Source organism: Sorex araneus, chromosome 3, assembly GCF_027595985.1.
Source record: "Sorex araneus isolate mSorAra2 chromosome 3, mSorAra2.pri, whole genome shotgun sequence".
NCBI lineage: Eukaryota > Metazoa > Chordata > Mammalia > Eulipotyphla > Soricidae > Sorex > Sorex araneus.
This window is the reverse complement of record NC_073304.1, coordinates 119,556,139-119,580,011: the sequence shown is the minus strand read 5'-3', so window position 1 is coordinate 119,580,011 and position 23,873 is coordinate 119,556,139. Positions and strand designations below refer to the sequence as shown.

The following is a 23,873-nucleotide window of genomic DNA, read 5'->3' as shown; positions in this document are numbered from 1 at the left end:
GGATCAAACCCAGATTGACTACACGCAAGGCAAGCGCCATAGCCCCTGTTCTAGCTTTCCTTCCATCTGCACTGAGTGACATTTTATTCGTTTAAGTTTGGGAGCCTCTGTGTTGTTAACCTGCCCCAGCTGGGTTCTTGTCCAATCTGGGCTGGGTCTGTTTCCACCGGTCTCGGCCAGTGCCCACTGCACTTTGAAACTCAGGGATGGGGAGGTGGGGTGTCTCTGGAGGCCTGTCCAGGGGGATGAGGGGTGGCCAGCTGCCTCTCTCCCCCAGGGCTGCCCCCGCACCCCCTAGTTGTCTCTGCTGGCCCGGGGAGTGGATTGAGCACGCCTTTTCTGTGGGCAGTCTGGAATCCCACCCTTGGCTTTGCAGGACAAGCTGGCACCGCAGCAGTGCTCCTGCTCTGTGTGTGTGTGTGTGTGTGCGTGCATGCGTGCGCACGTGTGCACACCCTTGTGTGACCCCCTAGCTTTTCCTTTCATACATTTTGTTACCCATGCGGGCATTTCCCCCTCCTTTGCCTTTAATCCGTATCTGACCTTTCATAGCTTCATGCCCCCTCCCTTCCCTTCACCGTCCCAGATGTTGATGGGGTGGGGGTGTTGCATCCCATTGTGGGGTGCTCACAGTCGCCTGGCTGTGGTCCTGCTGGAAGTCACCTTTCCTGCCTCCCAGATCAGTGCTGGGCTCATGTGGGACACAGGGGTTGGGAACTTGTCACCGTGCCAGGTGCTCTAAACCCTGTGCTAGTACTGAGACCACCGTGGCATCCAGGCAGCTTTGAAAAACTTCCGGCCTGAGCCTCCCCCCAGAGACACTGTTGGAAAATGCAGAGCTGGGGGTGTGGGCACAGATATTCTGAGACTTCACACCTGATTCTGGCACCCTGCAGGGCGCCCTTCACCCGGTGGGGGAGCTCAGAGATCCTCCAGCAGCTGATGAGGTTGGGGGGGGGCGTGTGGGGAGGAGGAGGAAGGCTGCATCCTGGGCGCGTGAGTGATGCTCAGCAACTGCCCACGGGCCACCTTGCTATACCAGCCAGGGCCCGGCTTCGGGACACACACACAGGGAAGGCAATCTTGCTGCCCGCTGGGCTCCCAGCGCTGCCCACTGCCCTGTCCTCCCTCTCTGTTTCCTGACAGCCACTGGCTGCTAAGAACAGTCTGAGGACTGAGTTCCCCGCGGGCAGCACCTGCTCGCAGTGCTGGAGGAGCACCGTCTCCCGTCCTGTCTGCAGACTTCACGTGTGTCCCCGTATGTCCAGCTGAGCAGGTGCTTTTTGATCCCCCTTCATTTACCAGTGACTCAAGCGTCGTGCCGGCTTTCTGCAGCATCTATAAATCACCCAGCCGACTGGGACTTGGTCCAGGAGATGCAGGGCAGTGAGCCGGCCCCTGCCTCGGGGTGGCCGCTCATGGTCCTGCCCCCGTCCCTGTGCTCAGGGGGGCCGCCGGCTGCTTGGGCGGGGCTGGAGGCGGAAGAGCTTGCAGCTCTCAGGCAGCACGCCCGCGCCCCATGGACAGCCGCCGCCCAGTGGACGCTGGCAGTGAGCCGCTCTTGCTGCAAGGCGATCTCATCCCAGCTGCAGGCACTTAGCATTCTAGGCCCTGAGACGGTGCTTTATCGCGACTTTGCAAGTGCTGGCAGGTGCAGATGTAGTACCTGCGGCTGCCGAAGCTCCTGGCTCTTGGCAGCAGAGATGAGAGATCTGTCACCCCTCGATTCATGGGCCGGGCCGGGGAAACAAGCATGCTGGGGTGTTTCTGCATTTTGTGGGCTATTTTTCTTCCCCTAATTCCTCATTCCTGCCATCCACCTCCCCGGCTCTTCCCACCTCTCTTCCTGGTTTCCCTGGGAGAGGCGGCTGGTTGGTTCTTCACCTGACGGCCACTTTGGGCAGAGTCAGATGGACTGTCTCCAGCTGCCACCTGCAACTCAATTAGCCGTGGGCCGGCTGTTTGCCTTTTCCGTGTTTCTTGCTAAGATCGCCAGGGGCAGAAACGTTGGCTGGGGCATGTGTCTCGGTAGGGATGCTTGCCTGGCCCCACCCCCATTAGGTGTGTCTGTCACGGCCCCCTCCCACACCAGTCTGGAGTATAGAAGCCTCCTGCTCCCCCCAGCCCCCAAGTCTCTGTTCTCTGGAATAAGAGCCCTGAATGCTTTTGCCAAAGGCGTGCGTGCTCAGAGCTGGCAAAATGAGAGCAGGAAGGAGGGAGAATTGGTAATGTAGGGGACACGGCAGCCCCCTGTTGAGCCTGAAGCCTGGCCACCATGTGTTTAGTGTTTAACGTCATCTCTCTCTCTCTCTCTCTCTCTCTCTCTCTCTCTCTCTCTCTCTCTCTCTCTCTCTCTCTCTCTCTCTCTCTCTCCTCTCTCCCCCCTCTCCCCCTCTCTCTATTTTTCTCTCTCTTTCTCTTTCTCTTTCTCTCTCGCTCTCTCTCATCTCTCTCTTTCGGTGTTTTTGGACAAAAACCCAGAGAAGAGGCCGCGATAGCTTAAGAGACGAACGTGAATTCTTTGAAGGCAGGAAGCCTGAGTTCCACCAGGTGCTCCTGGGTCCACAGCACTAACAGAAAAGGCCAGAGGGCCCGAGATATTCAGTAACATGTGCGCGTCTCAGCTCAGCAGGGCTGGAAAGACTCTCGTGCAGGGTGCTAGTTGATTGTAAAGCGGGTTGGGCTCCCCGAGGTGGACTCCAGCCTGAGGTGGGCGAGGGACTCCAGCAGAGGCCTCTGTCTGCCCATGCAGAGCCCACTTGGCAGCCGGTGCCCTTGAACCCTGGACACCCAGGGGCTCATGAGGTCGGCCCCCGGAGTTCAGGTCAGGCTCCCAAGCCATCAGCATCTTTCCTGCAGGCTGTCCCTGGGCAGCACCAACAGGCCACGCCCCTTGGTTAAGCCACGCCCACTTCTGTAAGCCACACCCCTTCCCGCCTGAGCGGTCCTGCCCCGGGACCCCTCTCTGAGAAGATTGTAGGGCATTAGGGCATGCCAGGGCGTGGGTTCGGGCCTGGCCATCTGCTGCCATCCTATCCCTCCACTGGCCAGGAGGGACCCCAACAACTGTCCAGGGAGGGAGGCGCGAGTCAGGGTCTACCCTCTCCCATCTGGAAGCCGACAGTGCCGGGTCCCTGCGTGGGTGTTCCCTGAGCGCGCTGGCCTGGGGAGCTGAGGAGCATCCCCACCCCCTGCGGGCCACCCGTGTGGGCAGGGCCTGGCACGGGTCTCCCTTCGCTCCCCAGGTGGGGCTGAGGGGAGCCCCAGATGAATCCCCGCAGTGGGTGAGGCTGCTGCCCCGCGCACCCCCCCACCACCACCCCCAGCCGTCTGCACCCCCAGCAACACGGGGGCTGGAGGCGCCTGTGTCCCAGCATGACCCGGGTGTGATGTGCTTCTCGGTGTGACTGCAGCCAGGGCTGCCCTGGACACATGCTGTGGGGGCTGGTGGCTGGTGACCGCCATCTGTGCCATGCGCCAGCTCCCCACGAGCCTGCCAGAAGCAAGACGTATAAAGTCACGGGCCAGAGGTGAGGGCACCTCCATGGAGGTCGCCAAGCCTCCATTCCTCGGACTCTCTCCATGGACCTGGGTGAGGACTCTTTCCTGTTTCCAAGTTTCAGGCTGGTTGCTGCAGGTTGCTGAGGGTGTTGCCTTGGCAACCAGGAGGCCGTGTTGGGGTTAGAACCGAGGGCCTCAGGCGTGCAAGGCATGTAAGACACTGACCCACACCCCGTGCCCCGTGTTGTGATCAAGGTTGCTCCACGAACCTTGATCACACTGATTGATCTCTTATTACTGGGAGGGTCACCAGGACCGCACCAGGCTGTGCTGGTAGAGCAGGCAGTGCCGGGGTCAGAGCCAGGGCCTCACATGTGCTAGGTGTGGGCTGCACCCCGGGGCCACATGTCTGGCTTCGTAATTTAATTTTTGTTTCATTTGGGAGCCATGTTCAGGTGTGCTTAGAGTTACTCCTGGCTCTGTGCTCAGGGATCACACCTGGCAGTGCTCAGGGGACTGTATTGAGTGCCGGGGTTCAAACCCAGGTTGGCCACGTGCACGGCAAATGCCCAAACCAAATACTCTCACTCTGGGTCCCATGATTTTTGAAAGTTCCATTCCTGAATGGGAATATTGAATGTCCGAAACTCTCATTAAAAGCTCTGTAAGTCACAGTGCCTTAAAAAATGTTTCAGAGGTTCCGTTCCCAGGGCCGGAGAGCGGGAGGCCAGGGGTTAGAGCGCTTCCCTGCATGCGGCTGACCCTGCTCCTTCCTGGCTCCGTCCAAACCCCACGCCGGGGCTCCCACCTGCAAACAAATGCTCTGTTCCCTGGGAGACGCCGGGTCTGTTCCCGGGACCCGGGAGGGCAGTGGAAGGGGCCCAGATTTGGCACTTGAAGGACGTCAGCAGCCCTCTGCGAACCCTGGCGCTGCCCTCCCCCAGCTCACGCCACCGCCACTGGCCTTGTCCTTTGTGGGTGCCACAGGATTCCTAGGGGGGCTTTATCTTGTCTCTTTCCATCTCTGCTCCACCCCGGTGGGACAGGCGTCCTGTAATTCTGTCTCAGGAGCAGGAAGCCAAGACCACAGAGCTCGTCTGGGGCGGGGTTGGGGGGGGATGCTCAGAGCTAGAGAACAGTTTGCCTGGGAGGGGGGGCCCAGGTTTGATCCCCGGCACCTCCGTGGTTCCCAGAGCGCCTGGTGTAGTCCCGGAGCACTACCGGGTGTGGACCGAAAACGAAAAGGGTGATCTTCGCCCAGCCACGAAGACAGTGAGAAAGCGACAGCACGCTCTAAGCCCTCGGCTCCTTGCCGGGGTTCCTAAGTGTTTTCAGATCTAGCTGGACTTCTCGGTCTATAGCAAGACGGAGAGTTTCGGGGAGCATCTTCTGCATTTCATTTGATTGATTAATGGATTGATTTGGGTTTTTTTTTTTTTTTTTTTTTTTTGCCCACACCCAGCTATGCTCAGGGCTTACTCCTGGCTCTGCAATCAGGAATCACTCCTGGTGGTACTCAGGGGACCATATGAGGTGCCGGGGACCAAACTGGATGTAGTAGGCAGTTGCAAGGCATGCAGGGCGAGGGCCCTACTACCCACTCTGGACCCAGCTGTCCACTCTTTAAGTGCAGAGTTGCCAAGTCTGGGAACCCAGTGAGTGGAATATCCCCGCACCCCTGCACAGGTGGGAGGAGGCAGGATTCGGCCTGACCCCCTCCTTCCCCACCCCAGAATAGGCCTGTGGGACCGTCTGGAGTCAGGCACCCGGGACTGGGGCTCCAGGCTTCTGGCACTGTGCAGGAGTGAGGGAGTGCCAGGGACGGGGCTGGGCTCCACCCCAACCTCCCCACCCCACCCCAGCCAGCCTCCCCGCTGCATGCCAGCATTTATGGCTGTTCTCAACCATTTTAAAAAATATTAAGGCCAAAATGAGTTATTTTTTTATTCCCTTGTCCACCCTCTGATTCCGACACCAGGCCCGGCCAGCGCACTGTTCCCAATAAATACTGCTGTGATGGCTTTTTCTTGTTTTTAGCTCTTGCTGCGTCCTGCGAAGCGGCAGGGCTCCGCCTGGGCCCCCCCTCTGGCGGGCTCTCGCCCCCCTCCCCACCCACGCCCCTCACTCCTATCCTCCAGGCTATCGATCAAGCCCCCTCCGCCTTCGATTTTATTTTCTCCCGCACTCGTCCTTAGAATCCAGGGGTGATTTCCTGCACAAATTAGAACACAGTGTGGGCCTTAAGTGCTCGAGCGCCTCTTTAAAGTGATTGATCATTGGGAGTGCGCAGAGAGCAGCCCGGCCCGTGCCTTCCTTCCACGGGTCATCCTCGGGGAGGGGTCTGAGGGGACAGCTGGGGCCTGGTGGCCCTTTGGGGTCTGCTCTTGATGTGTGTATATGAGTGTGTATGAGGGTCTCCCATGGTCAATGCGGGCCCCCAGCTACGTGGAGATGTGCCACTGGGTTTCACTCAGGACCTCCTCCTCCTGGTGGAACTCCTGGGTTTCCCCCAGGAGCACTTCCAGACTGTCTCCCCTGGACCTGTCCCCCCACGGGGCCTTGTCTCCAGTCTTCAGCTCTGGGGTTTTGGCCCTCAGGAGCAGTCGCCACCGAGCTGGGCTAGGGCTGTGTGGGGAGGTGGGAGTTTCCTTGGAAGGCCCCATCCTCCCTCCCCCGGACTCACAGTTGGGGCTGAAGATTGTCTCGACAGGCCGGCCTGAGATTACACCAAACTGGGCCCGTGCACAAATAGGGCCCAGCCTGCCCCTCAGAGCTGCTGGTCACTTGTGAGTGGACTTCTGAGCACTCTCTCATGCCCTTCCTCCTCGATCTCGGTTTTCCAGGCTGATCCATCCCGGGAGGGGCTCAGCCCTGCGGGGGAGGGGAGATGAGAGGGCCTAGGCCAGCTTCCGCTGGAGGAAGCCTGGCCAGGGCTGGGCAGAGAAGCAGAGTGAGGGGCCCGCAGGAGGGACGCATGTGGGCCAGAGAGAGAGAGCAGTGGGAGGGGGCTCGCCTCGCACGCACCCGTTTGGGTTGACTGTGCGTGACGTTCTGAGCCCCTGAGCACAGAACCGGGGTAAGTCCTGAGCACTGTCAGGGATGACCCAGAAACCAAAAAAGGAAATAAGAAATTTTTTAAAAAGAAAACAAGAGGCCGGAGAGATAGCACAGTGGGTAGGGCGTTTGCCGTGCACAAGGCCAACCCGGGCTCAATCCGCAGCATCCCATATGGTCCCCCGAGCACTGCCAGGAGTAATTCCTGAGCATTAACGGGTGTGACACCCCACCCAAAACAAAAGGCAAAAAAAAAAAAAGGAAACACATGGCGTTTGCATTTTCTTGCTTGAAAACGTGCCTGCATCCCCTGTGTAGGAGAGAAGCCCGGGTCCTAAAGAGCTGCTGTGTCTGACTGACCCGTGTTTGTTGGGGGCTTTGCTTCCTTATTTGAGAAGCTAAGTGGGGGTCAGAGGACGCTTCCGTTGCTGATCCCGGGACTAGATGCTCCTTTCTGTCCCTGTCTCACTTTCTTGCTTCTTTCTCTGCGGTGCCTCCTGAGTTAAGTTCCCGTGTAGCCCGAGCCCCAACCCGCTTTACCTGTTTTCACGTGTTTGCCCATGCCGCCTCCTGACGTCAGCCCTGAGGAAGTGGGAACTTGGACTGAGTCCCTGGGCCCAGAATATCTATTGGGTTCCAAAAATATGTGCCTGTCGCGCAGCGGACGGACGCGGAAGCGTCTGGGAGGGCCTGTGAGGAGCAGTGCCGGGCTGGCGTGGAGGGGTGCAGGCCGGGGGTGCCCGAGGCAGACCCGCAGGCCTTGGCGGGTTCCATGCTCTCCCGGGCTGGGACCCTCTGTGGGGTGATTATTCCACCTGTGCTTGACGCCCACCCCCGAGCCAGTTCACTCCCTAACGTAAGGTTCCCTTTATTTCCCTGCCCCGCCGTGCTTTCGTCCCCTGCATCTGCAAGTCCTGCCAGTGCCTTGCGAACATCGTGTTTCCCCAGTGGCCCCTCCATGGCCATTGCCCCAGCTTCAGCCTCGCTGCCCCCTGCTCCCAGGACCCCCCAACCTGGGCTGCCTGGAGCTGCAGGTTGGTCTCAAAAGCTGGCAGGGCGTGGGGAATAGCAGCGTCAGGCGGGGCTGCTGCTCTGCCCAACCCTCCTCCTCGCCCCTGGCTGCAAATGAAGGGGTTCCATTGCCCGCCCCGTCTCTGTTAACTACCCCTGCTCCCGATACCCAGAGTCCGGGCCCTGAGTCTGGGTGTGGGGAGGGGGTGGTGCCTGAGGCCCCTGGGACAGAGGCTTCCCCAGAGCAGCCCCATGAGGGGCCCGTCGTTAGCGGGGGTGTTGGCTGCATCTTCAGAGGACGGGCTGGAAGGCTGGAGGCAGCTAAGTCAGGGTCATTTCCCTTCCTGGGGGGCCATATTCAGGGCCTGGGATCGAACCCAGGGCAGCACATGCAAGGCCAGGGCCAGACCTGCTGGACCATCTCCCCTGCCCGCTGAGCAGGGATCCTCGAGGGAGAAGGAAGGACCCACAGTGACCCGGAGGGAGAGTAAATGAGGAGGCGAGACTCAGGCCCCAGGAGGACGCCTCAGTGGCTGAGGAACTGCACGTCTCTCTTTCTGAGGACAAACAAGGTGCCCCTGCGGCAGTGGGGGGGGCGGCAAACTCCACAGAGGCTCCAGAGACCCCCCAGGCCAGGGCCATAGCACAGCACCTGCCTTGCACTCGGCCAACCTGGGTTCGATCCCAGCATCCCAAATGTGGTCCCCTGAGCCCCACCAGGAGTGATCCCTGAGTACAGAACCAGGAGTAACCCCTGAGCACCACCAGCTGTGGCCCCCAAACAAAAACAAACCCAGAGACCCTCCAGAACTCCCTTGTTGTCGGGCAGGGAATCCTAAGGAGGAACTGGAAGGCGGACGGGGGTCAACGCCGTCACTCAGGGACAGAGGAAAGGGTCCCGCACTGCTGATGGTCTGTCCTTGGCATGGCCAGGCCAACTGCCAGCATCGTTCTGATTTTTTTTTTTCCATCTTCTTTTTTTTTTTTTGTGGTTTTTGGGTCACACCCGGCGATGCACAGGGGTTACTCCTGGCTCTTCACTCAGGAATTACCCCTGGCGGTGCTCAGGGGACCATATGGGATGCTGGGATTAGAACCTGGGTCGACCGCATGCAAGGCAAACGCCCTACATGCTGTGCTATCACTCCAGCCCCCGTTCTGATTTTTTTGTCTGTTTGGGGGCCACACCTAGTGACATTCAGGGGTGACTCCCGGCTCTGCACTCAGTAATCACAACCGGCAGTACTCAGGGGGCTATAGGGGTGGAAGTCGGGTCAGCCACACACAAGGCAGGCGTCCTCCCCGCTGTACCAGTGCTCCGGGCCTCTGTCTGATTCTGACCCATTATGACCCCTTATCTTTTCAGGGCCCGAGTCCCAAACCTGGGGCCTGGGGGCTTACAAACGGAGAGCCCCACCACAGCCCCTGTGGGGAACCCCCCTCTGCTTGCTTCTTGTCCCTCCTAGGAAGGACCCCAGGCCTGGGGGAAGGCACCCCGCCCTGACCCCCAGGCCGCCGAGCTCGGCGCCCCCCACGGAGGCTGGCCGGCCAGGGCAGACTATTCTTGGCTCCCGCAAGCTCACTGCTGCTAATTTCATGCCCCTGTGATCCAGGTAACGCCTTGCTGCCTCGAGCTGCCGCCCCCAGACTGGAATCACTTTTTCTCCACCCGCAGGAGCCCAGCTGCCTTGAGGGGGGCGGGGGGCGGCGTGGAGCTGTGGACAGCCGGGCCGTTAGCCTGCCGCGCGCAGCTCATGACTAATTTGCTGCGGTCATTTCCGAGGGCCCGAATGGCATGCAGGGGGAGAGGAAGCTCTACCCAGGGCTCGTCGGAGATAAACAGGCTCATTTCGGGGCCTCCCTGCCTGAAGAAACCGTTTACCTGGACTCTGAGCCCCGAATTAAATTCTTCCAGAAGAGACGCGTGGCTCGGAGCCCCTCTGCGTGGCGCAGGAGAGAAATGTGCCGTCGTGTCAGGGCTGGCTAGCTGGCTCGGGAGGGCTCGGAAGTTGTGCTGGAAGAACAACACCCCCAGCCTCCCTGGTGCTCGCAGATGTGGGGGCACAGGACGGAGTCGGGAAAATGAGTTTCCCAGTGCAAGTCCAGCCACGTGGGCTCCTCCACGCCCAGCTGCCCTGGTGGGTGGGGGGGACCCTCCCCGAGAAGGGGCCTGAGACGGGGACTGGCCCCAGTCTGGGGTCTGAGCCTGCGTCCCGGCAGGAGAGGAGCAGGAAGCCCGCCCAGCACCTCTCAGCCTCATGCCCTCTCCCAGCCTGGTGCCCGTCTGCCCACATGCCCGCCCACTCTGGTGCTAGGGGGAGGGGAGGGGATGTTTCTCTCTCTTTTTTTTTTTTCAAATGCTACTCAGATGACCAAACCAGTAGAGATGCCCGGGGCAGCGGGTGTGTGGGGTTTTCGGAGAAAAGGTACTTCACAGAGATGTGAGTCTGTAGTCACGTGCATGAGGAGAGCCTGGCAGAGGGCAGGCCTGCCCTGATGTTGCCTCTGGTGCCAGGAGCTGGTCCCTGGCCCCTGCAGGCTGGCACCATGGGGGTCCTGTCCTGCTGCGGTGCCCCGAGGCAGGGCCAGGCTTCCAGTCTATGAGGCAGTAGCCACCTCTCTTGTCCAGCCCAGGAGGGTGTGAAAATGTTGGCAGAGGTAAAAGGTTTCTATTTATTTATTTGCTTTTTGGGTCACACCTGGCAATGCACAGGGGTTACTCCTGGCTCATGCACTCAGGAATTGCTCCTGGCGGTGCTCGGGGGACCACATGGGATGCTGAAAATCGAACCCAGGTTGGCCACGTGCAAGGCAAACGCCCTACCTGCTGTGCTATGACTCTAGCTCTGGTAAAAAGGTTTCTACATGCACAATGAACACAAATTAATGCCAGGGCAGGAAACATGGTACAATGGATAGGTTTTTGCTTTGCCGACCCTGGTTCAATCCCCAGCATCCCATGTGATCTCCCAGGCACTGCCAGGGTTATTTTTTATTATTATTAACTTAAAATCAAGCATGATGAATTTGAGGTGTTTCTCGTAGTCTTCACCCACACTTGCGGCCTGCGAGGGAAGCTTCTGGCCACCCGGGCGTCAGCCTCGCTTCTCTGCTGTGTGGTGGGGACCTTCTCTGCTCCTCCTACCAGCTGGGGCAGGAGCCCGCGGGCTGGGGTCTGTGCCCACCCCTGCTGAGGCAGAGATGTCAGCGACCTGGTACTCAGCTAAAGAGAACAGCCGTGCCACCCACCACGGGGGCAGCTGCCTCCCTGCTCAGTGCCACAGGTACCCAGAACTTTGCTGCCCTGTGTTGGTGGGAGACAAGCCTCAAACTCACCACACACTCAGCAGAGGGGCCGCACGGGGCTTGAACAAAGGCAGTGGGACCACCGGGGACTGCTTATGTCACCCCACCACGCCTCATTCCACTAGGAGTCTGCGCAGACAAAAGCAGCGAAGAAGTCCGTCAAACTATGCTGTGGGCCAGGCTGAGAGCACAGAATTAGGGGCACACAGCCTGTGCGGGATTCTGGTTCAGTCCCTGGCACTGCATGGCCCCAGCGGGGAAGGCCCAGGGGTCCCCAGCACCACGGAGCAAGGAGGGCCACGTCCTTGAGCACTGAGCAGTCCAGATTGGGTGGTCAAACACAGTCCAGACACGGCCCCCCAGGTCTCCCGAGCACTGCCTGGGAGCTTCCCCCTAACAAACCACATTTATATTGTAATATTGTGGGCTGCAATGGTAGCACAGCGGGTAGGGCGTTTGCCTTGCATGCGGCCGACCCGTGTTCGATTCCTCTGTCCCTCTCAGAGCACCCGGCAAGCTACCGAGAGTATCCCGCCCGCACGGCAGAGCCTGGCAAACTACCCGTGAAATATTTGATATGCCAAAAACAGTAACAACAAGTCCCACAATGGAGACATTACTGGTGCCCGCTCGAGCAAATTGATGAGCAATGGGATGACAGTGCTACAGTGATATTGTAATACAGTAGGCTCCCACAGTGTGTGTGTATGTGTGTGTGTACATACCACACTAAGTGTGTGACCCTGGTAACCAAGAGTGTGAGCACCAGAACTAGATTTGTGTGACTTTGGTCACCACGATGGCCAATGGGAGGGATTCTGGGTGTTGGGCGGGCGGAGGGTGCTCCTGGGGTTGCTTGTCAGCCCCCCCTCCTCCACCACCCACGGCCCCAGTCCTCAAGTAGGAAGAAGTCCAGGGCCAGTTAATTGTACCCTCAGCACGTTCTGTGCAAGGCAGAGAAATGGACTCAGTCCTGGGAGGGAGCTGTTGTCCCGTCCACTGTTGGTTTTAAATATCCACCCAATACGTAAAGAGCCGTGGTCTGTGTAAGTGCCAGCAAGCCTTTTGGGTAACCTGTGCCTGCTCGAAAACCAGATGCCAGCTTCTCCCCGGGCAAACTGTGCCCCTAGCATGGCCCCCGGCCCCCTGCAGTCCCTCCTTCCTAGGGCCTGTGCCTGTGGCCTCACGTCAGCCCAGCCACTGTGTCCACCCATAATTGACTGAGTGCCTCAGACCCGTCCAGGCTCTACTGAGCCCATCAGGGCGGGAACAATGAGGTGGCACTTCAAAGGAAGCGACTGTTTCTGAGCCTCATGGTTCATGGGCCTCACTGGCTGTGATTATCATTTTAATTGCTGGGCCGCCACCACCGTCCGGTATTCAGGGTGCAGATTTCAAAGGCCCACAGAGCACTCTGCTGGCTTTCAAAGAGCCTTGGGAGGGTCTGTGCCTTGGATGAGAAACGACCCTTTAGAATGACTCTCGGTCTGCACACTGCATTCAGACGTTCCCAGAAAAGAGACGTGACCTTCTGTTTCAAGGTCCAGAACCTTCGCCCAGCCCGAGCCAGCTCCTGCTCACATTCTCACCCCCACCCCCACCCCAGCCCCTGCCCGAGGATGAGGCACCTCTAGCTCTGGTTTGGAAGCGAACAGGAACCACGCAGGAGTCAGACATCTCTCCTTGTGGTGTTTGGAGATGTTAAACACCCTTTCTGCCCTCTCTCACGCTCCCAGTGGGATGCCCGTTCCTCCCTGGCACCCGCCCCCAGAGTCCCACCACCCAGGGTTTCTGTCTCCAGGATTTTTTTTTTTTGCACCTATTCTTCACATTCAACTCATCCATACTTAAATGTTTCCTGGTTAAGTCTCGCTCCGTGAGCTCTGCAGTAGAACACTCAGCCTCTTTCCTATGCGTAATTAGGGTGAACAATGTAATTCACCTTAAGCCCATGCATTTGGCACAGCACAGGGACTGCTTAAGACTCGGACGTGGTTATCGTGGCTTAGAAGCCAGCATTGGCACCTACCTGTGCCCATGACTTGACAACCTAGGCCAGGGGAATATCGGCCCCCTCTAGTTAGTTTTATTCCTTTTTAAAGGATAGATCAAAGGAGGGATAAAATCACACCGTCCCTGCCGGTTTCCGGAGCTGGAAGGCCCCGGAGGAAACTTAGTCTTGCTTGTGAAGTTCTTTGTCCTTTGTAATACCCCTTGGCTGCTTCCAGAAAAATACACTCTTCCTCCTGGGCCAGGCTGGAAGCTGCTTCCACCAGTGACTTTGATCATGGCTAACTGCGCCGTTGATGGAGTGAATTCAGAGTCAGAACAGCATTGTCACTGTCACTGTCATCCTGTTGTTCATTGATTTCCTCGAACAGGCACCAGTAACACCTCCATTGTGAGACTTGTTGTTACTGTTTTTGGCATATCCGAATACGCCACAGGAAGCTTGCCAGGCTCTGCCGTGCAGGTGAGATACTCCTGGTAGCTTGCCGGGCTCTCCAAAAGGGACGGAGGAATTGAACCCAGGTTGGCAAACGCCCTACTGGCTGTGCTATAGCTCCAGTCCTATGCTACTTAGTATCACAGTGATACAGTGATACTAAGAGTTAGAATAAAGTTTCCGAAATACAGTGGCGGGATGGTGTAATGGTGGTGGGATTGGTGTTCAAATATTAAAATGTAATCAAATATTGTGAACAACTTTATTAAAATAAAATTTAAAAAAATAAATTTTCCTGCTGGAGTTGGCCAAGGGAGGGGCACTAGGCTGGGGAGGGGAGGGTTCACACAGTTCTTGAAATTCCCCTTGCAAGAGAGTGAGAATGAGGGGCCAGAAGATGGTACAGCAGGCAGGTGCTTGGCTTGCACAGCTGAGCCGGGGTTGACCCCCACATGGTCCTCTAAGCTCCCCCAGGAGTGATTCCTGAGCACAAACCCAAGAGTTAGCCCTGAGCACTGCTGGGTGTGGTACTACACCTCCCCCTCCACTGCTACCCCCAACAGAAAGGAAAGAAAAGTGAGTACCAGCCGGATCCTAACAGAACCGTCCGGGCTAGCCTTGGCCCTTGGCGATGGGCTGAAAGGCCGTGCGGGAGGGACTTTCTTTGAGGAAGTGTCCCTGTGTCCTGCTCCTGCGGTGGCAGTCCGAGGGCAGGCTCAGACGTCGGTCTCGGCCTAAGCTGTGGTGCTGAGTGAAGGGTGGGTGGTCTTCGGTAGGAGATGCAGGACCTGCCTGTCTGGGCACAGACCCTCGTTACTGCCAGAGGGTGTCTGAGACAGAGGGAGAGACCCCCTGAGCAGGCCCTTGGCTCTGCCCTCGGGTGACCGCCTCCCCCTGTGCTTGCAGAACTACTTCGAGAGCTACCTGGCCATCGCCTCCACCGTGCCCTCCGTGCTGTGCCTGGTGGCCAACTTCCTGCTTGTCAACAGGTAGGCCACTTTCCCGCAGACCCGGCCTTCACGCCTCGCCTTCAGCACGATGCAGAGTGCGTGCAGATCCCTGCAGCCTGGCCGGTAGGAGGCTCACACTGGGGCCTGGACGTGGAGAGCCTGTCTGTCCAGAGCTGCCAGGGCCATCAGCCTGACCACCAGGGGACGCGCATGGCCAGGGGGATGGGGCTCAGGGCGCTGGTGGCAGTGGCTCTCGGCTTTCCTGAGGTTAATGCACTCGGCTGGCCACACCCACTCAAGCCCCGGACACAGACAGCAGATTTAGGGGAGCTCCCAGGACGGCCGCAGAGCTGGGCCGGAGCCCTCCTGTGCCTGCGCCCTAGAAGGACAGAGGCTTCCGGACAGCCAGGCCAGTGAGCCGGGCTCCCCGGCTGATGCTTCCCAGAGACTTTCATCAATTGATTTTAGTTTGGGAGCCGGCACAGCCAGCTGGTCTCAGGCTCATTGCTGGCGATGCTCAGGGATTGAATGATTGATTTGTGGGACTGAACCGGGCTCGGCCAAGTGCAAGGCAGAGACCTTCCACCCTGCTCTGTCGCTCTGTCCCAAGACTTTTATTTTAAAACACACAGGAGATTGGACCCAACGCATTCTGAACTACCATGGCGGAGTAGACGGCAAACACATTTCCAGAGTCTTCGGGAGGGTGAGACGGGCTTTACTTTGCCGTCTGCTGTGATTCAGACGTCAGCAGTCAATGTCAGTGACTCTGTGATCACATCTCCCTGACGGGATGGAAGGCCCTGCTCCAGCCACCTCTGGCTCCACTGGCCAGGACAGAGCATGCTCCTTGACCTGCATCTGCCCTCAGCCACTCGGAGGTGATAGTTGTCCCCACAGTGAGGTCTGGGATGAGGCAGGCAGAGCTGTTCTCCCAGCTGTGGCCGCCTGACCCGCAGATCAGGGGTTCCGGGAAGGTTCTAGAGCTGTGGGGAGGGCTATGGACAGAGCCCAAAGAGACCCTCCCTACCTAATATACCCCCCAACACACACACAAGATCGCCTTCTGTGCTGTGTTTGCATGAACTCATACTCAAGTACGGTGGCTTAAAGCCGTCGCGATATGGGCTGGAGTACAGCAGGTAGAATCCTTGCGCAGCACGTGGCCCACACAAGTTCAATCCCCAGCATCCCACATGGTCCCTGAGCACTGCCAGGAGTAATTCCTGAGTACAGAGCCAGGAGTAAAATAACTCCCAAGTGCAGTGCCAGGAGTAAGCCTTGAGCACCAAAAACATTTTTTTTTCTTTTTGGGTCACACCCGGCGATGCACAGGGGTTGCTCCTGGCTCATGCACTCAGGAATTACTCCTGGTGGTGCTCGGGGGACCTTATGGGATGCAAGGCAAACGCCCTAACCTGCTGTGCTATCGCTCCAGCCCCAAACATTTTATTTTTTAAATTGAGGTCACACCCAAATTTTGGCTCTGGTAGCCCACAGACCCAGGCAATCAGAAAATTCCCACCTGGTTCCTGGGGGTTACAGACTCACCTCTCAGTGGGCATACCCTGAACCCAGCGTCAGCCCAGAGGGAGCAGGAGAGTGAAGGTCCCATACCCCGAGCCTCTGCTATTCTCTTTCCAGCTGAGGGCCCCTGTGTAAGCGCCTGGACCTTCCTCAGCACAGGCGTCCACGTCAGCGTCCTTGCAGCCTGCAGGGACTGCAGGGGAGGGAAAGGGGCATTCAGGAGGCATCGAGCAGCAGAAAGGGGCAGCCCCTCAGCTCCAGGGGCCCCTGGGGGCCAGCACTGGGTCCCTGGCTGGGGCATGCACAGAGGGCAAGGAAGAGGGCCCAGAAGAGGAGGGCAGGGGAGAGAGAGCTGACAGGGCCTCGGGGTGGGCGTCCCTCACTCCCTCCCAGCCCTCTCACCATCCTAGCCCTGCACTCACTGGCTCACGTGGGCCCTCCGGGCAGGGCTTTGTCTAGCTGGGATGGGGACCTCCAGTCCCCTCTCCTTGAAGGGGTCATGCCTGGCACCCCCTCTTTGGGTTACGTCGGAGATGCACAGCCACCTCAGAAGGAGACTGTGACAGTGGCTGTTTGGGGACAGAGGTCAGGGGATGTGCCCAGACCACATCGAAAGGCCCCAGACTGCACCCCACCTCCCAACCCTGCATTCTCTGTGCGCATTGCATGGGGGTTCAGGAGGCCAGAGGGGGGCTGTAGAGAATTTCTGAGACCATCAGTGAAGGTCAGGGAGAGGGCAAGGAGGAGAGGGTCAGTGGGGGGCAGTGGGTCCTCAGGGCCCTGGAGCGCCAGCCCTGAGATGCCTCCTGGGCTCTTCCGAGGAAGAGCAGCAGCCCAGCTCGGGCCCCAGACAGGAACGTGAGCTCTGGTGCAGCCACGGCACCTCCACAGCTGGTGCAGAGCCGGCAGCAGCCCCACCTCATCCCGAATCTGCTCCCGGAATCCCCGGGACCCACCCGCAGGATTCCTGGGCAGAGTCTCTCCGGTCGGCCCGGGTCTCACACCATGGGGTAGAAGGAGGCAGGAAAGAAGGTCTGGGTCTGTAGGAACTGTGGGGTGGCCTGGGGGTCCCGTCTCTGAACCCCATCTCCACAGAGTGCTGGGTGGCTGTGTGAGCACGCGGACGGTCCCCGGTCCTGCCCGAGTGACGGAGCACCCTTCTCCTTCCGAGCCAGGACAGGGCATGCCCCTGGGAAAAGGCTTGCAGGCCTCCATCTGGTTCCAGGCAGCGGAAAGATGGTTTGAGGCTCAGCTGGTGTGTGTATGTGTGTGTGTGTGTGTGTGTGTGTGTGTGTATCTTTAATGTGTGAGATTGAAATGTCTCCTTTTCTTCCCTCCTTCGCTTTCTCTGACTGGCTCATCCATAATCGCCAAGTGTTTTATTATGTTAAATCTGTAGCATCATAAATACTTATGAGGAGGATTAACATTTTGGAGATTTAAGAAGAAATCGTTCCCCGAGGTCCTGAGCCCTCCCCAGCGAGGGGTGGGGCTGGGGGGCTAGCGCCTGGGAATAGCTGGTACTCTAAGGCGTTTCGCCTCATGTGCCCGGCGCCAGGCCCTGGCCTGGACCAGAGCTGCTGACCAGGCCACGCTTGCCTGGACTTTCCCCCACATCCCAACAGCATCCCCGCCCGGGCTCTGCTTTCCCCGCCCGGGGTGACGAGCGGAGGGGAGCGTGAGTGTGGTTTGGGCTGGGGGTGCCCTGCAGAGCTTTCCAGGATCCAGAGCCACCCAGGGCAGACCCCCAGGGTCTGGAGAGATCAGGGCATTAGGAATTCCGCAGGCAGCAGCAGCCTTGCCTTTGCTGCCTCATCTCCCACGGTCCTGGCTCCCTCCACAGCCACCTTCCTGCCCCAGCAGCCTCTCCCCATCCCGATCCGGCTGCACTGAGCTAGTGCTGTGTGTGTGTGTGTGTGTGTGTGTGTGTGTGTGTGTGTGTGTGTGTGTGTTTGTTGGGGGGGGCATGTGGGCAGAGGGGAACAGGCCGGGCCAGGCTGTCTCCCTGCCGTGCTGCGGGCACAGAGAGCCCCTGGGACACTTGGTTCCTGCTAGCTGCCCCTTCCTGGCTGATCGCCTGGTGGGGCCCCTGCACACACACACACACACACACACACACACACACACACACACACACACACACACACGTCTTTATCAGGCTGGCCTGCGTGAGGCACCCCCTCTCACCCCCCTCTCATCCCCAAAGCCCGAGGAGCTTTGAGAACTAGTGGGCACGGCCCCACTCTCCTCCTGAGGTGGAAAGGACGTGAGCAGGATCGGGCCCCCTCCTCCTTCCCTCTGGGGAGGCAGGAGCTGGCCCAGAGAGTTTGCACCAGCCTGGGGGGTCACAGCCACTGGCCCCATAGCCCGGACTGAGCCTGGCTCAGATGCATGCTGATTTTTTTTTTTATATATTTTTTGCTTTTGTCTTGGTGGGGGGTCACACCCGGCAATGCACAGGGGTTACTCCTGGCTCTGCACTTAGGCCTTACTCCTGGTGGTGCTCGGGGGACCATATGGGATGCTGGGAATCGAACTCCGGTTGGCCGTGTGCAAGGCAAACGCCCTACCCGCTGTGCTATCGCTCCAGCCCCAGGATGCTGATTTTTGAGGAGACTCAGGGGAGTTCCAGCTTCTGGGGGGCTGGGGACACTGGGCAGGAACATCATCCCATGTGTCAGAGCTAAGCCGTGGCCACCAGCATCCCAGCACCTAGTGGCTTTCAGAGCCTGTGTCCCCAGAGTCCTGCCCCACTGTGGCCACCCCCCCCTCCAGCTCCTGCCTGCAGCCCGTGGACTCTCAGAGATTCCCACATCTCTGCAGAGCCTTCTCGGGGGCCCCTCCAATGCAGTCCTGGAACCCCTTCCTCAAGGCTGGTCTTGGGAGGTCTCTGGACGCCCCCCTGCCTGCAGCCTGTTTCCTAGGACCTTCAGCTCTGTCCTGGTTACTTGTGTGTGTGGGAGTACAGGCTGGAGACTGAAAGCTTTGCTCATTCTGTGCCTTGAATTTACAGTCAGGGGCCGGGGCCATAGCACAGCGGAGAAGACACTTGCATGCGGCTTATCTGGGTTCGATCCCCAACACCCATGTGGACCCTGTGTACCGCCAGGAGTAAGCCCTGAGCACAGAGCCAGGAGTAAGCCCTGAGCACAGAGCCAGGAGTAAGCCCTGAGCACAGAGCCAGGAGTAAGCCCTGAGCACAGAGCCAGGAGTAAGCCCTAAGCACAGAGCCAGGAGTAAGCCCTGAGCACAGAGCCAGGAGTAATTGCTGAGCATTGCCAGCTCTCTCTCTCTCTCTCTCTCTCTCTCTCTCTCTCTCTCTCTCTCTCACACACACACACACACACACACACACACACACACGAAGTTTAAAGTCCAGGCATTATAGATCCAGAAGTTGGCAGAACACTCTAGGGGGGCTGGGACACGGAACAGTGGGGGCCAATCTGTCAAAATGCCCTGGAGCCCCCTGGGTGCTGTGTGTGCCCCCAGCCATCACCACATGCCTCTGTACGAAGGTGACCTACAGTCCCGACACAGCCCGGGGAGGACACGTGGGCCCGGCCTGACCACCAGCTCCAGACTCGCCGCTACACGCCATCACGTGTGGCCAAGTGGGTGTGGACGGGACAGCAGCCACCTTCCCTCACAGCTGCCACAGAGGAGACGCACCCAGCAGGGGGGACAGACACGCTGGCAGAAACACCCCTCTGCCCTGGGGATCGGGGTCCGGGCTTAGGGGGCAGAGCAGACTCCCCTCGAGGCTGGCGCCATCGCCACAGCCACACGGGCACCCTGTCCCGTCCCCCGTGTCCTCCGAGATCTGTGTGACCCCAGGGCAAGCTCAGCCCTCGGTGTACCCAGGACCCCCGTGGCCCTGTCATGCTGCACATCACACACTTGAAGGCAGCGTGGCCCCAACTGTCCCGTGCCCTGGCCCCCCATGTAGTGCTCTGCACACAGTGCTCACCCGGTACCCAGCTTCCTTCCAGCCACACCTGCTGGGAGAGCACCTGGACGTAATGGATCTCGCTGGGCTCCCTATCCCCCACTCACCGTGGAGAGAGTGTCCGCTCCTTTTCTCCCTCTCACGTCTTTCTGTTTTTCAATCCCTCCTCCCACAAACGGTGTGTAATTAATCTGCCCCCCCCCCCCGTCCCCTCCCGTGGCTGCCAGGGAAATTAACCGGGCGCCCAAGCCCGTTTGAAGCTTAGTCTAATCTGCTGATGGAAAGAACTCCAGATGATGTTTGCTGTCTCTGGGGCGTCTGAAAGCCGCTTCTCTGAGACCCTCCCTCCCTGCCAGGCCCTCGGGCAGGTGTCTGGGTGGGCTGGGTGCTGGCTCTGGGCCACACACAGGAGCTGGCAGCAGCTTCCGAGACCCCCAGGGTCGGCGTCTGCCAGGGCTCTGGGCTCCGTCCTGCCACGGACCTAGGATGAATGGAGTCCAGACCTCCCGATCATTGACCCCCACAAGGCCTCTCCCCTCGCCTGCTTCCCTCTCTGTCCTGGGGTAGGTGGGCAGAGCCGTGAGGAGGGGGTTCCCCCAGAGCCTAGATACAGGACTCTGAGTGTGTTCTGGGATGAGGAGGGGCGGGGGTGGGGGGTCTCACCTCCCACTGCCAGGCTGGGGGTTCCCTGGGCATATAGTCTAATGGCCTGTCACCCCCTTTTCAGAAAAAAAAATTGTCCCAGTGCCCTCTGGGAAATCTGCCTTTTTGAGTGAACAAACAGGAAAGTGCCTGCGGCCCCCGCCCGGGACCCGAGAGATAGTACTGCAGAGGGCTCCTGTCCAGCGCGCAGCCAACCCAGGACCCCCAGGCCCCTCCAGGAGTGACCCCTGAGCACTCTACCTCCCCAATCTGAAAAAATAAATCACCTTCCCCGGGTACGGAGGCTCCTGCTGCCCCAGATGCTGACCTCTGCAGGGTGGCACTGCCCGCTTCGGGAAAGGCGGCTTTACCTGTTCCCCTCCTGAGACCCTCACCCGAGTGCCCTGGGGCCCCTCTTTTCTCCTTTCTGCAGCACCAAAACCGAGAAGCTGAGACACTCACCCAAGGGCACACAGCCGGGAGGACAAGGGTCAGCCCCTGGCCTCCGACTGCAGAGTGGACAGTTGTAGCCACTTCCCTTGAGAACAGGCACCAGGACGCCCCAGGGGCCCACTGGGAGTCTAACTGCTTCTGGCCTCTTTGCCTCAGGGTTCCGGTCCACACCCGGGTGCTGACCTCGCTGACCATCATGCTGGCCATCTTCTTGGTGATGACGGTGCTGGTGAAAGTGGACACCTCCGCCTGGACCCGAGGCTTCTTCGCGGTCACCATCGTCTGCATGGCCGTGGTCAGCGGCTCTGCCACCGTCTTCAACAGCAGCGTCTTCGGCATGTCGGCCTCCTTCCCCATGAGGGATTCCCAGGCGCTGATTTCAGGTGAGCCGGGTCCGGGCAGCTGCCCAGGGGCCGTGGGGTGGGGTCGGGTGCCAAGGATCCCGGAGGAGCAGACCGTGGCTCTTCCAGAAAGCTGTGAGGGGCCCGGGGATGGTGCACCAGGTGAGGTGCTGCTGCCCAGGCTCAGCCCCCAGCCCCCTGTCTGGGCGTCCACGGCTGGGAATGGCTCAGAACAGGGCCTGAGAGACAGGACAGTGGGCGGGACACTTGTCTTGCAGGAGGCCAACCCAGGTTTGATCCCCGGCACCCCCCAAACCTGCCAAGAGTAATTCCTGGGTGCAGAGCCAGGAGTAACCCCTGAGCACTTCCTGGTGTGCCCCCCCCAAAAAAAAAGAAAACAAACCACCAACAGAACAACAGGAAACTGTTAGACGGGCGTCTTCTGCGATAATCGGGCCCCCAGGCACCCCAAAACCTAGGGGCTTCATACAGTAGCAGTCGCTTCCCTGACTCAGAAATCTGCAGCGGGTTCGGACTTGGCGCCCAGAGTCCAGGGAGGTGGCTGGTGCTGGGCCTCGCCGTCTCCCTGGAGGCTGGGCTTCCCGGGGCGAGCCCTTTGGGTTGCAAAAGCCAGGCCTGGACTCCTGTACTTCCCCGTGACTCAATTCTGTGAGACCTTGAGGGCAGTGTACCTTAAACCCCCCACGAGTCTCCGTGGTAGGCGTGAATATTTTACAAGAACAGGGCCAGAGGCACATGCGTCATCCATTCTGAAAACTGCATCAAGGGGCTGGAGTCGGAGCATAGCAGGGAAGGCGTTTGCCTTGCACACAGCCAACCCAGGTTCAATCCCCAGCATCCCATATGGTCCCCTGAGCCCACCAGGAGCAATTCCTGAGTGCAGAGCCAGGAGTACCCCCTGTGCATCACCGGGTGTGACCCCCTCCCCCATAAAAGTACACTCTAGGGGGCTGGGGAGATGCTCAGAGGGCTGGAGCTCACACACTGGCCCTGAGCACCTCTGTGTGTACGTGTGTGTATGCACGCATCCATGATGTGACTCAGCAACAAAGCACTTGTCTTGGGGGTCACAGTGGGTAGGGCATTTGCCTTGCATGCGGTTGACCCAAGTTCGATCCCTGGCATCCCATAGGATCCCCCAAGCACCGCCAGGAGTAATTCCTGAGTGCAGAGCCAGGAGTAACCTCTGAGTATCACTCAGTGTGACCCAAAAACAAACAAACAAACAAAAAACCACTTGTTTTGACGTCTGAGGCCCTGGGCGCAACCCTCGAGGGGCCCTGGCCCCCAAGAAAACATCACCCCACCAAGCAGCACCGCCTTCTCCCACCCGCCAGCCCCCTGTTCCTTCCCTCCTCCTGCTCTTCCTCCTCCCTCATGCCCGGAGGTTCGCCATATGTCTCCGGGGCCCTCGAGCCTTGCAGAGGGCAGGTGTCCCCTCAGCCGTGGGTGTTGTGGGGGTGCTGCCCTGTGCCAGGGCGGCCCAGGAGTAAAGCTGGGTGCTGTCCCTCGCCTGGTGTCTAGACCAGAGCCATCGCTCCCCCACCCCGCGGTGAGATGGAGGCACGGGAGAATCTCACTTCTGTGGGAGACCACCACCCTGGCAGGGCTGAGCCCTCTGTGGGGTGCCCCAACACACACACACGTGCACGCATGCACACGCACACACACGCACACATAAATGCACTCTTCTCGTGAGAAGCTTCAGAGGCGGGACAGTCTTACCCAGAGCTCAGCATCCACTCAGAAACGGCCTCATACCCGCTCATGATGGAGGCCAGATGGCTAAGTTTCTAGGGCTCCCCCGTGGGACCCTAAACTTGGCTTCAGGTCAGCCACCCCCAGTCTGCGAGGAGAGGTGCCTCCCTGACCTCTGTGGGAGCTAGTGGCCACACCTTCCTGTTAGTTGTGTCCTTCGGGCTCAGCCCGTCCCCTGGGGGCCTTCTGGAGAAGGGGACGTCCCTGTGACTTTTTCCCAAGTCCAGTTTTGGAAAGGCCCAGCAACCTGCTGCAGGGCCCGTCACCGTGGGCTTCCTATGTCTGTCCTCTCGGAGGTGGCTCCCAACGGGCACCCAGCAGCCACCAAGCCCCCAGAGTCCCCCCACTCTGCACTTTCCCTCCCCCGCTTTGGTCCCAGGGACCCATCTCTGGATTCTGTAGCGTCTGGGGAACGATCCATTTATTTTGCTGTTCCGTGCGGGTGTTTTTTGCAAGCCCCTCATTTGCATGTATTTCCATAACTGATGAGATAAGGGCGGGAGTCTTGAAGGATGGGCTCCCCGCGGCCAGGTTTATGGTGGAGATACTGCTGGGGCGGGCGGGGGAGGAATCAGCAGGCAGCACCGCGCCCACGTGAGCATGGTCCTGGGGCAGCCGGGGAGCCCGCGCCAACGCTGGCCACACCAGGCGGGGATTACTGCTCGGCTTAGGCTACGTCCTGCTGCTGCTGCTGCTTTGATGTGGGAAGGGACCTAACAGCTGCCCAGATCCACGGAGCACTGTCCTGTCACAGTCCTCTCATCTCTAGCCCTGCGCTGCCAGCGGCGACCTTTGCCACAGGCCCATTTCCCAGATGAGGGAACCGAGGTCCAGAGAGGTCAGGTGACAGGTCCAGAGTCACACAGCCCAGAGAGTGTGGAGTTAGGGCCAGCTTCGTTCTGCTCCTTTGAGCA

At 59.3% G+C, this 23,873-nt stretch overlaps 1 protein-coding gene across 1 annotated transcript in view; it reads left to right on the top strand.

Annotated features, from left to right (window-relative positions):
* The window catches only part of SLC29A3 (solute carrier family 29 member 3), a 42,127-nt gene that overhangs the window by 7,104 nt on the left and 11,150 nt on the right, over positions 1-23,873 (top strand). Inside the window, exons 3-4 of the mRNA XM_055131903.1 lie at positions 14,225-14,307; positions 20,996-21,222. Coding sequence (XP_054987878.1) covers positions 14,225-14,307; positions 20,996-21,222 — 310 coding nt within the window. The remainder of the gene's footprint in view (positions 1-14,224; positions 14,308-20,995; positions 21,223-23,873) is intronic.